The sequence below is a fragment of the Platalea leucorodia genome, assembly GCF_965183815.1.
Source record: "Platalea leucorodia genome assembly, chromosome: 3".
Lineage (NCBI taxonomy): Eukaryota > Metazoa > Chordata > Aves > Pelecaniformes > Threskiornithidae > Platalea > Platalea leucorodia.
In genome coordinates this window covers 79,246,651-79,260,649 of record NC_138825.1, presented here as the reverse complement: position 1 = coordinate 79,260,649, position 13,999 = coordinate 79,246,651, and the positions used below count along the sequence as shown (strand labels likewise).

At 39.4% G+C, this 13,999-nt stretch overlaps 1 protein-coding gene across 2 annotated transcripts in view; it reads right to left on the bottom strand.

Annotated features, from left to right (window-relative positions):
• Window positions 1–13,999, bottom strand: part of PREP (prolyl endopeptidase) — a gene marked incomplete at its 5' end in the record, with an annotated part of 111,778 nt that overhangs the window by 11,704 nt on the left and 86,075 nt on the right. For both annotated transcript variants that reach the window (XM_082306441.1, XM_082306442.1), the window contains 2 exons: window positions 669–763; window positions 6,841–6,977. In XM_082306441.1, coding sequence (XP_082162567.1) covers window positions 669–763; window positions 6,841–6,977 — 232 coding nt within the window. The remainder of the gene's footprint in view (window positions 1–668; window positions 764–6,840; window positions 6,978–13,999) is intronic.

Sequence of the window (13,999 nt, the reverse complement as noted above, 5' to 3'; positions counted from 1 at the left end):
CACAAAGCTGGACCCCCTAAGAGAGTGTGGAGGGGATGACATGCCACTGCACTTGTGGAGCTGATTGTTTTCATATGAACTTCAATCACATTCACTAAATATAAAAAAAGGGTCTATTCATAAATTGTGCAAAAACAATCTGAAAGAGATACATTCTGAACTCAAAAGTTCACACCTTCTGTAAGGTTCTGCAAATGGTTTATTTTTTTGTGTGATACCAAGAGAGTCTAAACAGTCAGTGCTGTTGTCTTGGGGATCTAGAATCGTGGGGCCATGTGCATCTGCAAATAATGAAAAAGGTGTGTGAAAGCAAGCCAGGTCTCCTGCACTAGGGATGGACAAAATCAGCTCAAGACAAATAGCTGCATTTTCAAATCCTTAAGTCTAGGGAACTTGATCTTGCTTAAAAAAACACAATAATTTTCTTGGAAAATATTGTGTTTGTGCAAAACTATTTTTAAGTAGGTTGCAAAAATTAAAACAATCTAACAAAAACCATCAGATAACACTGGTCAACATACACATCTGAGTAAGGAAAAAAAATTACTTTTCTACAGAATAAGTAAAAGGCAAAAGGAGATGTGAGTATGGAAGAGGGAGTGAAGAGAAAATGTTGTCATTTTCATTGCTAAGTCTACAGTTTTGTTCTTCTGCTTGGACTGATTTACCTTTGTGCCAGGTCTCTCCATATTCACCACCGCCCCTGATGTTTGCCACCGCTAGAACACCCCCCAGGTGTCGCACAAAAATAAGTCTTGACACACTGAAAAAGCAAACAGATAGAGGATTACTTTTAATTTCCAATTTTTATATCCCTACCACTTTAACAAAAATACTTTGAGGGAAAGATCTCTCCCAAAATCAATGATGAAATTGTGAATGAAGTCCCCCTTGACGGCAAACCTGAGTAACCAGGCTTTTTTCAACGGTTATCCATGGAAATGAAACCTTCTACAGCCTCGGGAGAGGAAGGAACCAGTGCTGGTCCATTCTTCCTCCTTTAGTTCTGCACTTTGGAGGAGAGTGGCCAGTGGTTCTGCCTAACACAAGACTCCCCAGGACATCGCCCTTTTTTTTTTTATCATCTTCAAAGCCTTCAGTATGAGGACTAGAGCTATGCAGTACCACTGGACCCCCATAGCTTTCTGAACTGTTCCTCTTCCGTGGGTCCTCTGCTTTTTCAGAGAGGAAAGAAAGGCTTAGCCCAAATGAAGAAAGGAAAGAATTAAGATCAGCACTTGATCTTTGTTTATGAGCAGGTATTTTCAACTTCTGCTTAATGTACTTTTATTTTTGGACCTTTATAAAACTGTGTTTGCAAAGAAAAACTCTGCTTCTACCACTGTTTTGTGCCAGGGTCTGCAGTCAAGTTCTGGCCCATCGCCTTCTTATTTATTTTCCACTTGCATTGCTAAATACAAAACAAATAGTAAAAAATAAAATTACAAGTTTTACCTTCCCTAGTATCTCTAGAACCTGGCTGAAAGCTAAAGTAGCATAAATTTTTTTTAAATGTCAAATTGCAAAAGTATCAAAGCTATTGCTATCTTTTTAAAAGGGACTGTTAAGAAGAGAAATAGATCTTTGATCTGTTGAGGCAGTAGCTTAACATAGCAGAAGCTCCAGATGGCAAATCACATAGATGCCAAGGAGATCAGTAAAATATTTAAATTTAATCCCAACAAGTCTTTTTTTTTTCCTCTAGTAGGTTTAAATTTCTTATTTACTTGAAATGTTTGCTCATGCAAGAAACCACTGCCTGCAGAAATTAATGCTATTCAACCACAAGAGCAAGGATTGGGCCTTTTTACCTTTAAGTCCCCATACGGCTTATCAGAAATGTCTTGAAAGACAGTAGTCCTACAGTGTGTCTCGTGTGGATGCAGTATCAAAACAGGTAAATTTTTCATTCTTGAGAGTATATACCAAGGATTAAGGAAACCAAAAGAAAAGCAGGAGGATGACTGATAAGAGATTTCTGTATTTTCATAATCCATCAAAGGTTATGGGTTTGAAAACTTTCCACCTAGGCTGGTTATCTGTGGCCATCAGATGGCTCAGGAGGCATGAATTATCTCTGCTTCTGTAAAACCAATTCTGAAGTCCACCACTGTGAATTGTATTTTCCTTAGATTGCTGTGACATGCTGATCAGATGCAAGATTGATATTCTATAAGCACACTGTGCAAAGGTTAAAGAGCATTTTTCTGTCAAACTCCAGGATGCCTAATTTCAACAGGTTGCTACACAGCTCATGTGGAGTAGCATGACAGTAAGTTGCCTCATGAGATTGTGGCTTCTTAATTTTTGGTACATTAGAGCCACAAAACCTCCCAGAATATTCTGCACTTCTCCCTGTCTCTGTCCCAATCAAAATCAATAGAAACTTTTTGGTCCAAACTTACTTGATCTCCTAGTAATCAGAGGTAGCGAGTATAGGAATTGCAGGTAAAGTAAGAGCTTGCTACCCAAATACATTGCCTGAGAATATTTAAAAAATAAAAATTCCAGAACAGATTCCATCCCCTTCCATCTGCTGAAAGAAACTGTGCCTGTCTGAGGGATCAGCATATTTAACCAGCAGAGAATCTGTGAGCAACGCAAAACCAAAGTATTGAGTGCATCCTATCCTGTCCATGGACTCTTAACAGAGATGGTACCTTGGTAATAGTTTCTGGAGGGGTCTAAGTGACTTAGGATGTCATACGATATTCTGTACTCTTATTATAGGAAGCTAGTCCCCATTTCCACAAGCAAACAATTTTTCTGTCGCACAGATCCTTAATGGGATAAAGTCCAGAGTTTGGTAACAATCATTATGTTGCCCAAATTATAAGTAAGGTTTAGTATATCTGTGCTCACTCTCAGCAATACTATGGGGATTTATACACTCCAGAAAACATTACCCCATATATCCCAACATACACATCTAGTAATGTCACTGCCAATGACTATTAATTAGTACCCACTCTGGTATCACCAGTAGTAGTGAGTCAGGACCCTAACTTGACCAATACTTTGAGGTAGGTGTGGCTAGAGCTTATAACAAGCTTTCTCAAAGTGACTTTCAAGTTCAAGGAACTAGGTTTTATAAGTATATAATCAGGCCTCATTAACTTTTAAAAAAAGTGAAAATTCCAGGTGATCAGACAGCATAAAATTCAAGTTTCATACACAACCCTGCTACTGCCTCGTGTGTTCCTCCAGCTGGGTTCTTGCTTCCAGATGTAGTTTCAAGTCAACTTGGTGTCTGAGCCACAGCAAACTGCACAGTAGCCCTGGATGCCTATAAAATGTCTCATTCTGCAGAGGGAAGTCTGGCTCCCTGCTCTTCCCAACAGTCTCTATAGCCTTTTGCTCATTATCCCTGTTTTTCCTTCTTTCCTGGGAGCAGGGTAAAGAAAAAGAATAACCGAAAAGGCAGCAGGGTCAGGAAGGAGCCAGTGGAGGGAGCAGAAGACAGTTCCTTCCCTGGAGAACTCCTACCAGACCCTATCACTCCTCAGGAGTATAACACAAAAAATAAGAAAACAGGTATTGTTTTTTTACAGGATAGAACAACGTGAGGAGCTGTGCTTCAAGGAGCAAGAATGCTTTCCCAGAATTACTGTTCTGCTGTCAGGTATTACAGCTGACAGAGAAATGCAGGTTAGTGCACTGGTGATGGGGAAAAAATCCTGAGTCACTGGACTTGGTTGCTTTCTTGGCTTCTGTGGAGCAGGAGGGAGTGGTAACAAAGCAACCGAAAAGAGTAATCTTGCACTCTGCACCACTGGCTGCTACGTTGCCTGACCTGGCCTTTCTGTGGGCTTGCAGTCTCTCCCTGCACCACCTCTTTGCTTAAAGGCTTGGTACAACCTGGCCCTGTAGCAGCGAAATGCAATTTCAGAGTCTGCTTCACAATCAGCTCTATTCCAGGACGCAGTAGAAATTGCTTCTCCTGTACCCACGCTGGCACATACAGAACAGTGAAGGGAAACAGGCTGGTTCCTGCAGGGTAATTAGCTGAATCTGAGGCATTAGTGGCGGGTTTGTGATGGTGTTTCCCCAGCAGCTCTGCCAAGCCACTGGTGTCAGTTCCATCACCCTTACCTTGCACTCACTATGCAGGCTGTATAATTAATGACAGTGCTCTAGCGGGCACCGTACTCAAAATGCTATCAAATGCAGCTCTTCGGTCCAGAGGAGCATATAAAAGATGCATGCTTGCATTTAAAAATAAACCACTACTGTAACTGACTTAATGACTTTGTCCTATCATTCTCATAACCTGTTGGTTTGTTTCTATTGCTTTTGGTGAAAAAGACTTTATTTTCATTTTTTGTGTTGGAGAATAAATGAAAAACAACATCAGTTTCTGAATTAAGCGCAAATGAGCTCCCCAAGCCAGAGAGTTGGCTCATGTCAACAGGTGTGAAATACCAGTGAGAAAACATTGTAATGGCTTGAAGAAATACAGCACAGAAACGAACCACTGGAAAGCTGAAGGTGGAGTGCTTTGTGAAAAGTTGTAACAGACTTAAGTTCAAATAAAAAAATCAGGAATATTTATCCAGGAGTTTTTTGTTTGTTTGTTTTTTTAAAGGTAAGCAGGCTGCTACTCGGTTGCATTTCTATAGCCATGTCTTGGCTCAGGATCAGGTGAACTATGCGGCAAGCCTCAGCCTTGAGCATCCTGTGGCTGCTTTCTAGCACTCATGCCTGTGACCATCTACAAAAAAAGAAAGACCAAATTGTGGTGCTGGGCTGTGGCTGGAGCAACACTTGGACCTGGGAACTACTCATGGAATACTGCAGTACATAGTAACAGGGATGTAGTCAAACATTACTTGAATCTGCCAGGTAAAGGGGGAACTGGACATCCTGCCTTTCTAGCATAAATTCTTTATTACAATTTCCTTTCCCTGATCTTACCCTGCCCACTTTTGGAACACACTTCCTCACCGAGTACTCAATTCTCAGGTAAAAACATAAAGATGCATTTGAAGCCTTTAGCTTTTCTTATTTTCTTTTAGAAAGAAAAATGCTGAGAAGGGATATGTTGATATTAGCGGAAGAGAGTGAGGAGGGAGGTGTGGCCAATCATGTTTTATTCACATTGTCAGCGGGATAATGTATTTTGATCTGGAGGTGACCGATAGTTCTCTGTGCATTTACTTTTGAGGGAATGTTACAGAGTCATATTCTTATTTTATGAACTGTATAATAAAGGTTTCATAGGGTTCAAGAAGACATAGGTCACTGCTCCCACCTCCCATCTTCCTCTCTTCTGACTGTCAGCTGCACCCTCCTGCTGCTGTTTGTTGCACTCCTATGAGAGTCAATTTTTAACTTGCCAAAATGGCAGAAAACCACCCACCCCTTTTTGCTGGAATAGTTTTCTGCCATTCTTGCAAGGTGACTCAGCTTAGCAAAGGTTCCAGCGAGCACCAGGGCCAATGAATGGCAGGTGGAAGGAGGCACCATGAGATACCTTCTCCTTTTGCCAGCAGCCAGCTCATGTCAGCTCTGCAGTACATGAAATTTTATCTTAAATCAATAGATATTACTATCTTAAATCAATAGATACGTAATATTTACTTTAAAAAAGAAAACATTGTAAGTTTTATCACAGTTTTCAGCATCTACAATAAACTGTAATAAATCAGTGCTTGAGCTTAATCTAAAAAGGAATTTAAAAACTATTGTGGTTATATAATTGTGTCTCTCAAAAACTACAGGAAATTAAAAATGTTGCTTTACAAGGCAGATAAAAAACATTCAAATAATCACAGAACACAAGATGGCAGGTCCATTGTTAGACAAGGTATTTGCTAGAAAAGATGAGAAACTGTAAACGCTATTTAGAAATACAATTACAGTGACCTGGAAGAGTGAGCACTACAAAGGATTTCTTGAAGTGTGCTGACTCTAAAGCAAAACTGGTAGCAGCTAAACTTAATAGGATGGTTTCAAAATAAGTTATTTTTGTGTTGGCGAGCTGCTCTTCTACTTTCTGAAAAACTGCTCTGCATTCAGTCCTTTGCATTCCTGTTTTCCCCTGCCTTGCCTAGGAGCATTTCTTATGTATTACAGACAATCACTGCCTCTTGGTAAGTCTATTCAAATGCCCTTGCTGAGGAAATAAGCCTTTTCTTTAAAGAGATCATCTATTCAATAAAGTTTATGGCTTTTGAGGGCTACAAATCCTGTTTTGCACACAGCATTTTTGGTTTACAATGCACGGCTTTGCATACGCAGAGCCCATATCATGTACATCTCAAGACAGAATCATCTTTCCTCTTTCCTGATTATATGGGAACACAGTAGGATTTTCCTTCTGATGCAATCTCCTCAAAAGTATAATATGAAAATACAGCTAAATTTTAATTTTTTAGATTAATTTAAACAAATAGCCAATTTTCTGTACTATTTAGACATAGGTAATTGTATAACTTGGAAAAAAGAAAACTTTCTATGTTATTAGTTCAGCAAAGGGTTCAAATACTTGCTTAATATAATATGTCCATATGCTTTTCTGTTGAGCTCAGTAACAAAGCAGGAAGAGGTCAAGGCGTAATTCAAAGGGCAGGGTGCCTGCTGTAAACCTCAGAAGAGCACAGCACTTCTCTGCTGTGACATAAATTTCTTCTGTGACCCTGGGCAAAACCCTTGAATTCAGAACTAACAAAGCAGACAAATGATGCCTGGACACTGACGTGCAGTCCTTATGGCCCCCATCTTGTGTCTCAGGGACCTGAAATGCATTACGCTGTCAGATCCATCGTCCACCCTGCCCTCAGTCCGTGACAGTTGTTAATACCAGATACTTCAGAAGAAGGTATAAATTACCCTGCTTACCTGTAGCTTGGTGTAATCGATATGTTGAAGCCTCCATATCCATACAAGAAGGCAGGATGAGAACCATCCAATTTAATTCCTTTCTTGTGAATAATAAACATTGGGATCTTAGTACCATCTTTGCTAGGGTAGAAAACCTATGACAAGAGAAAAAGAAACCTGAAATGCTGTTATTGTTGTAACTCTCCACAACTGCTGTAACCAAGAATCGGAAGCGATCACTTCCATGCTGTCCAATGGGTAAAACTTTCTGAGCAATCTGCACCAATTGCCCAGGTCAGGTTCAGTAATGGCCATCACCCGCTTGGTTGCTTAATAGCTCTGGAAAATGTATCAAAATGAGACAATACAAAAGGTATGACAGTATCATTTTTACGTATCTTATCCATCAATTCTACATACAAGAGGGTTTAAGAAAATGCTACAAAACCTATACAATTCTCTGCAAGGGAAGACTGGCATTGTGAAAACGCAAGAACTGCATGGCCCATCATATATGAAAGCAGCAAAGACTCAGCTGGCAAGGAAAACGAACAGAACTAAAACCAGATCTCCAATCTAAAATTATAATTTCTAAAAATTTCCCCTTTTTAAAAATTAAAAATTTCAGACACTAGAGAACAGTGAACTCATGGTAGGGTGGTGACTTACTGAGACCCCACTAAGCATTGCGTTGTTTTGGATAAGAAAGAGCTATATTACTACCAAATAAATATGTAAAACTCTCTGAAGATCTGGTCTTGTACCGCTGAAATCACAGAGAATTCCTTTATATCAGTTGATGTAGCAGTCTTTGCTTGTAAAAACATAAGTTTAATCACAAGCAGAAGGCCAAAGATATTTAAAAAGTCATGGTATTTTGGTTTTAGTAGTAATAACATTGGTATTAACGACACTTCTCAACGGAGTCGCTCCACACACCACATTCAAGTCAAAAGAGTAAACTTCGAATAGCTGAAGATACTGGTTCTTACTAAGCCTTGTGAAAAGAGCAAAAAGCTGACTACTCAACACTTTCACATGCAGCATGAATTCACCAAAGCAAGTCTGTATCCAGCAAAAGTGGACGAGGCATTGGCCAGTCTTTCCAGGTTGGCTCAACGACCACTGCACTTCATCAGGGTGCTAACATAAGCCGTGACAGAAACTTCCGTAGCACTCGGTGCATTTTCAGGCATTACCTAGCAGCCAGAACCAGGAGCCCTAATGCTGCAGAACCTCCAAACCCATCCAGCAAGACAACTGAACTATCCGCTGGCTTTTAGGAAATCAGCTCCCAAAACACCAAGTATCCGTGTAGCGCATGCTTTCGTATGTCTTTCTATTACTGCCACAGCACTGTGTGAACTTAAAAGCTAAATTCCACGTACACAAACATAGACTGCAATTGCTTAACACAGTTCCCATATCTTGTTGTTTTGATGCATGTATCTGCCTGCATGCTCTAATTTAGGATCCAGCGTGTCTTATTTTGCCAGTCAAGCAAAATACGTGGGTGTGAATGCAGTTTACTGCTTGCCGTAAAGTTCTGGTTGACTACTTTTCATTGCTTTGGTTTTAGCATCATTATTTGCAGCTTCTAGTCCAACTAGAACAAAGAAGAAGTAAATGAAGAATGACATTCTTACAATTTTGTTGCATGTTTACAACATGTGTGCTTTTAAAGGAAATAGACCTACCACACTTCATAAAGCACAAGATCAACAGGATCTATTTTTGTAACACATGAACCCCAACGGTAACATGAACCTGTGCAACACATTTATTCTGAGCGCTGCCTGTAATGTGAAACATGGAAATCCACGTGGCATGTTGAAAACAAAATAATCACGTTTAATTTTTTTTAATCATTGCTAAGGAAATGTGAGAAATTTCAAATGAAACCACATCTACCTCCGAAGGCTTCACCAAAACCTGCAGACATATTCCAGATAAAATTCAGTATTTCACAGTTCCCAGCAGATGGAAAGATTCAGAACAAAAGCCTGAAGGCATTTTTACACAGATGAATTCACTGTTTCCAACTACTGCCACAACTGTATCTTTACTGACAAAGCGCTCATCAGAACTCACTGCAGTAGAATGCAAAGGATTTTCATTTAGAGTATTTAGCTGAACGCTATAAACAAATAAAATATCTGATGGACAGGAGAACTGCTGAGGCTGGTGACGAGGAGTTCCAGAGAGACTCCTCTCTAAAATGCTATCCATCAACTCCAGTTTTTGCTGGCAATTCACATGAAATGAGCACCTGGCCCTCCTATGTTTCCAGTCACTTACTGCTGTTGGCCGGCCCTTTCCTGATGATTAAAGAAGGCCACTAAGTTTCCTGCTTCTTTCTGAACAAGAGGCTTTTATTTTTTTTTTTTTAAAACAACGCTCTGAAAACTGACTTCAGTAGGGCTTTTATCATCACCAGTTAAGATTAAATAACATACCATTAGACGGAAACTCAACAAAGATGCATGTCAAGGTGACATTTGCAATTTAAGAGTCTTCCCTCCTATCTTTGCTAAAATAATGATTACCTCTCCCTCCAAGATGAACAAACGGGAGGGGGGTGGAAATCAATTCAGTCAGACACTGAGATATGTGAAGCTATTTAAGCTTCTCCAAATAGACTATTTTCAACAACTGATTCAATCTCACCTTTAAATTAGGTGTTATCTCTGAAGCAAGCTCAATGGTTTGTTCATGTAACCAATAAAGGGACGTGCTTCTATCTCAAAGATTAAGGGAAACTGGAAAGGGCAAGCCCTAAAAAGAAGAATTTCCCAAGATGGTATTTCATGCCTAATTTTAGAAGCTGTCAGTTTTTACAGGAGTAAATGCTCATAAAAGGGTACTACTGTTTTCTGCTTTATCACAGATAGGAGTGATCCGCTTGTACGGGCCACATTATATTACTCATTGCTCACATATTTTCAAATAAAGACTCATGTTACTGCAGCCATTAGCACATATAAGAAGAGACCAAATTAGCAAAGTGATTTTGGAGGGGAAAGGATGGAGAACAATACTTCAGACATATTATTACGAATGCTGAAACTCACCATTCAAGGAGGGACATGATAAAAATAAATATTTTCAGCCGCTAGGAATGCACCAGCAATGTTGTGTCGTTGACAGGGCACTCCTCCTGCATGCAGCCTTTCGTCCTATTCTAGGAGCATACCACTGGAGCAGTACAGCAGCCCTGAAACAGTCATAGCTAACTTCGGCTCACACTAATGTCCCTATCAGTCACACAGCAGAGGGGTTTCAGTGCCAGAAAGAATCACTTTCAGTTCAGATGCCGGAACCTGAGGCATAAATTTATAGCTGCTGTTCTTATTATGACCCAGGGAGAAAGCAATACTGTTCGCACAATTACTCATCACTACAAACTATGTGAAGATTAAGCTATATAAGCTACACAAACAACAGTATTAGTCATTCTTCTTTAGTGCATACATACATATTTAGAGAGTGGGGGTTTTTTTTGTTTGTTTTTGTTTTTGTTTTTTAAACTTAGCATTTGAAAGCAATTTACACTGAATTTTCACCTAAAAAAGACAATGGAAGTTTACTTCCAAGACAGTTTACAAGAGTAAGTTTTACAAGTAAATACAGTTAATGGCTGTGCGATAGGATTTGTAAAGTTACTTAGGAGTTAAGTAGGATAAAAAAGTTCTGTCCATTCACTTCTGGGGAGGTCTTTGTCCTCCTAATTATTACTTGCTTTAAATGTGCAGTATTTATGTTAGGTGAATCTTCACTTAGGGAAGAAGGGAACAATCAGCCAGCATTGTAGACACATACCTAAATTCAGAAAGACACTAAGTTTATCCACTTCTGCCTCTGCAGTGATAAGAAGCATCCTTTCCATCTCAAGTCACCAGGAGGAAAGACTAAGTATTTTAGCTTTTGAAAAGCTAAGAGGATTTGAAAGAGAGAGGTTGAAGACAAAGTTTTTCTTTCATTTGTCTATAGAGATAATATAGCCAACATTGAGACTTACACACAGAACTAAAAACAATTTGGCAATCATCCACTATGCACTTCTTTTGTGAGTAAATATGAAATCAGTATCTTTGAATATTAAAGGAAGTGATGTAATCAGCACAACAAATAAGGGAATAAAACTAATCTGCCTGAACACTCACATTGTGCCACATAATTAAAAATACCTAAAACTACTGAAATTGAATAGAAATTTCCATTTTTAAAAATTAAAAAACTCAGCAATTTGTGAGTATCCAGTTTCACTTTTTCTCCCTTTCAGAAATGTCTTTTCTGTTTATACAATGGAGAGATTAAAAGATGTACATAATTACAATTGTTCAGGGAAAAAAGTGCATGTACACCTGAAATCATCTTACTTTTACAAAACCAAAAATCCTTCTAAGCAAAAACCAACCCCAAACTTGTACAGATTTAAAATTAACCTTACAAAGGTAAGATTCAACACAGGTTTTGAAACACTGCTGTAAAACACAAATAAAAACTAATCTTACCCAAACAGGTCTAATGCATATATTTTTAAGCTGTGAACAATAAAGAATGTCTAGAAACCTTTTACAATTCTTCTAACTCGCTCATTAACGGCAAAGAGAATGAAAATACAATTAAAAAGTGATTAGTTTGGCTTTTCAGAAATAATTATTTCCTGCAGATAATACATGAATTTTACATATGAAAAGAAACATAGACTTCTGGGACTTTAAACCACCCAAGTCACAGTAGGCTAATTATTCTTAGAAAGCCACTAGTGATTCTAAAAATGTCTCTCTCAACCTCTCTTTCAAGATTAGGTACTACATACCAGAGATATCAAGTCTTTCCATGTCTTTGTGTGCTTGATCAAAACCAGGTAAGAGTTACGCTCGTCATTAGATTGGCATCCATTGTGCGAAATGCCAAAGAATCTTACAAAGAGCAACTAAAAAGGCATACAAATCATGCTGGAATATTCCTTATCGAAAATGCATGTTCAATAATTTAGGTTTAATAACACCATGACAATGCCTTTAAAATGAGTTTTGTTCCAATGTCTTCTATATCGTTTTACTGAGATAATTCCTTTTCATTTGAAACAAATACAGGATGTAGCAGTCTTGTGAAATTTAGCAATTGCTTTCTGCTTCTAGGTAAGAGCAGCTGCCCTCACACACGGCTGCTGTGATTCCACCAGCAGCCACCACAAAGTTAAAGGCAGTGCTAGAGAAGTGCAGTCTCCCGTTGAGTCCCAGCAGACACAGGTACGAGTGAAGGACGCATGGCTGTGTTGAGCAGTCGATCAAAGGGAACGACCACTTCAGTTTTTATTTCCTGGAACTGCATTTCAAGCATCCAGTTTCACATAAAGCATTTCCTTCATGAAGTGTGAAATGAAGATTTCTCATCACGCTTACACCAACATTTGTGTTTTGAGATTTGGGGAAGAAAAGCATAAGGAATTCATAGTAAATTACTTAACATCACTCATGTTTTCCCAAATGTTGCAAATGCTTTGTGAAAGGCTCACTAGTTTAAAAATCCCCCACAATTATCTTTGAAAGATGTCTGGAAGAGTAAAGTTAAGGGAGTAGTCCCCGGAGAAAGTTTTCTTACACAGAGGGCGGCATCAGGGTGTACAAAATTGTATTTAAGAACAGAGATAAAGGCGCCTGAGGCTGAACAATGCTATACAGCAACACCTCCCACTGACAAGTCCTAATAGCTGCTACTCAGTGCTTCAGGAAGGCAAGTCACAGAGACCCTGCCTTCACACCGGTAAGTCTGAACGCTTCAGCACTGGCAGGCAGGGAGAAACCCTCTCCTTGAGATGCCAGGGCAGAAATCTCATCAATTCAAAAAGAATCATGCACTCCTGTACACACCACTGCCCCACAGCCCATTCAATCCCTCATTGCCTCTGACCTTACAAAAAACCTGATACTACTCTGGGGCTAAAGACTATATAGCACATCACAAGCAAAATGCCTTATTTATTGCAGCAGTGGCATGGACCCAAGTATAAGACCACCAGTGGCCCCATGGACAGCTCTGGCAGCCAGCCAATGGCCACCTGCAAGAACAGCTCTTACTAACCACTAGTTTTTGTATTCCTATAGACAGGATGAACCAGAAGTCAGGGGAAGTAATAGAGAACTATTACCACTACACAGCAAATCCACGGGATCTGAGGTTTCCTTTCTTTGGAGGGGAATCCTCATCAATCTTCTTTAAGCCTCTTAAATTAGCTTCAAAGCAATTCTGTGCGGGTTGCAAAGCTTGCTTAATACAGAACTGGACAGAGGCCAAAGTAACTCAGTACAGTAAAAATTCATGCAGGTAAAACCCAGAAAGAAGAACACCCACTACAGACATTTGCAAAAGCACTATGAAAATAATCAAGAAACCTTTTAGAAGAAATTGTTTCACCACCCACCCACTGGGACAAAAAGCAGCCTCATGCTGACAGAGGCAAAGTGCCAGGAGATGGTCTTTTAGAAGAAATGCCTCCTTACTAAGTTCAGCTGCCTAGCTGCAAACAACTACAGGGAGGTATCCCACAGGGTGGTGGGAGGAGGGAGGGGAAGGCAAGAGAAAGAAACGGCTGAAAGTTCAGAAATCCTGCAGGACTGGCATGGCAGAAATTGCTTTTAAATCACGCTTTTGTAGATCAGTTAAAAGGCAGCATTTCCTTTACATAAAGCCTTAGTGGTAAATAGCAGCCAATGAGACTCCTCTACTCCACTTCTGCAACCTGAAAGACCTCTTGTCTCTCTCTAAATGTTTATCCTCTGCCCCTTTCAGTCTGATCTCAGAGCTTCCTGCAGCAGAATAATTAGCATCTGCTATGTACAGTTATTCCTTTTCTTTCATCAATTTGCCTTAAAGAAAACTTAGTGTACAGTGTAGAGACAGATAGGTAACATTTACCTTGAGTTAAATTTACACTGTAGTCATGTTAAACAGAAAAAAGTCCCAGGGACAAAGTCACAGTCTCCTTCTTGAATTACCTCTGTGCTTACACATTCAAGAAATATATTACTACGAAGTAGTATAGCATGAGACAAGCACAGGGCTGTCTCAGTTGAAGTAGCACACTGTTATAAATAAAAACACAAGTAACAGCTGCTGGCTAGTGTGATTTCTTGCATTAAATTAAGCTTTACTTCATTGAGAAAACTGC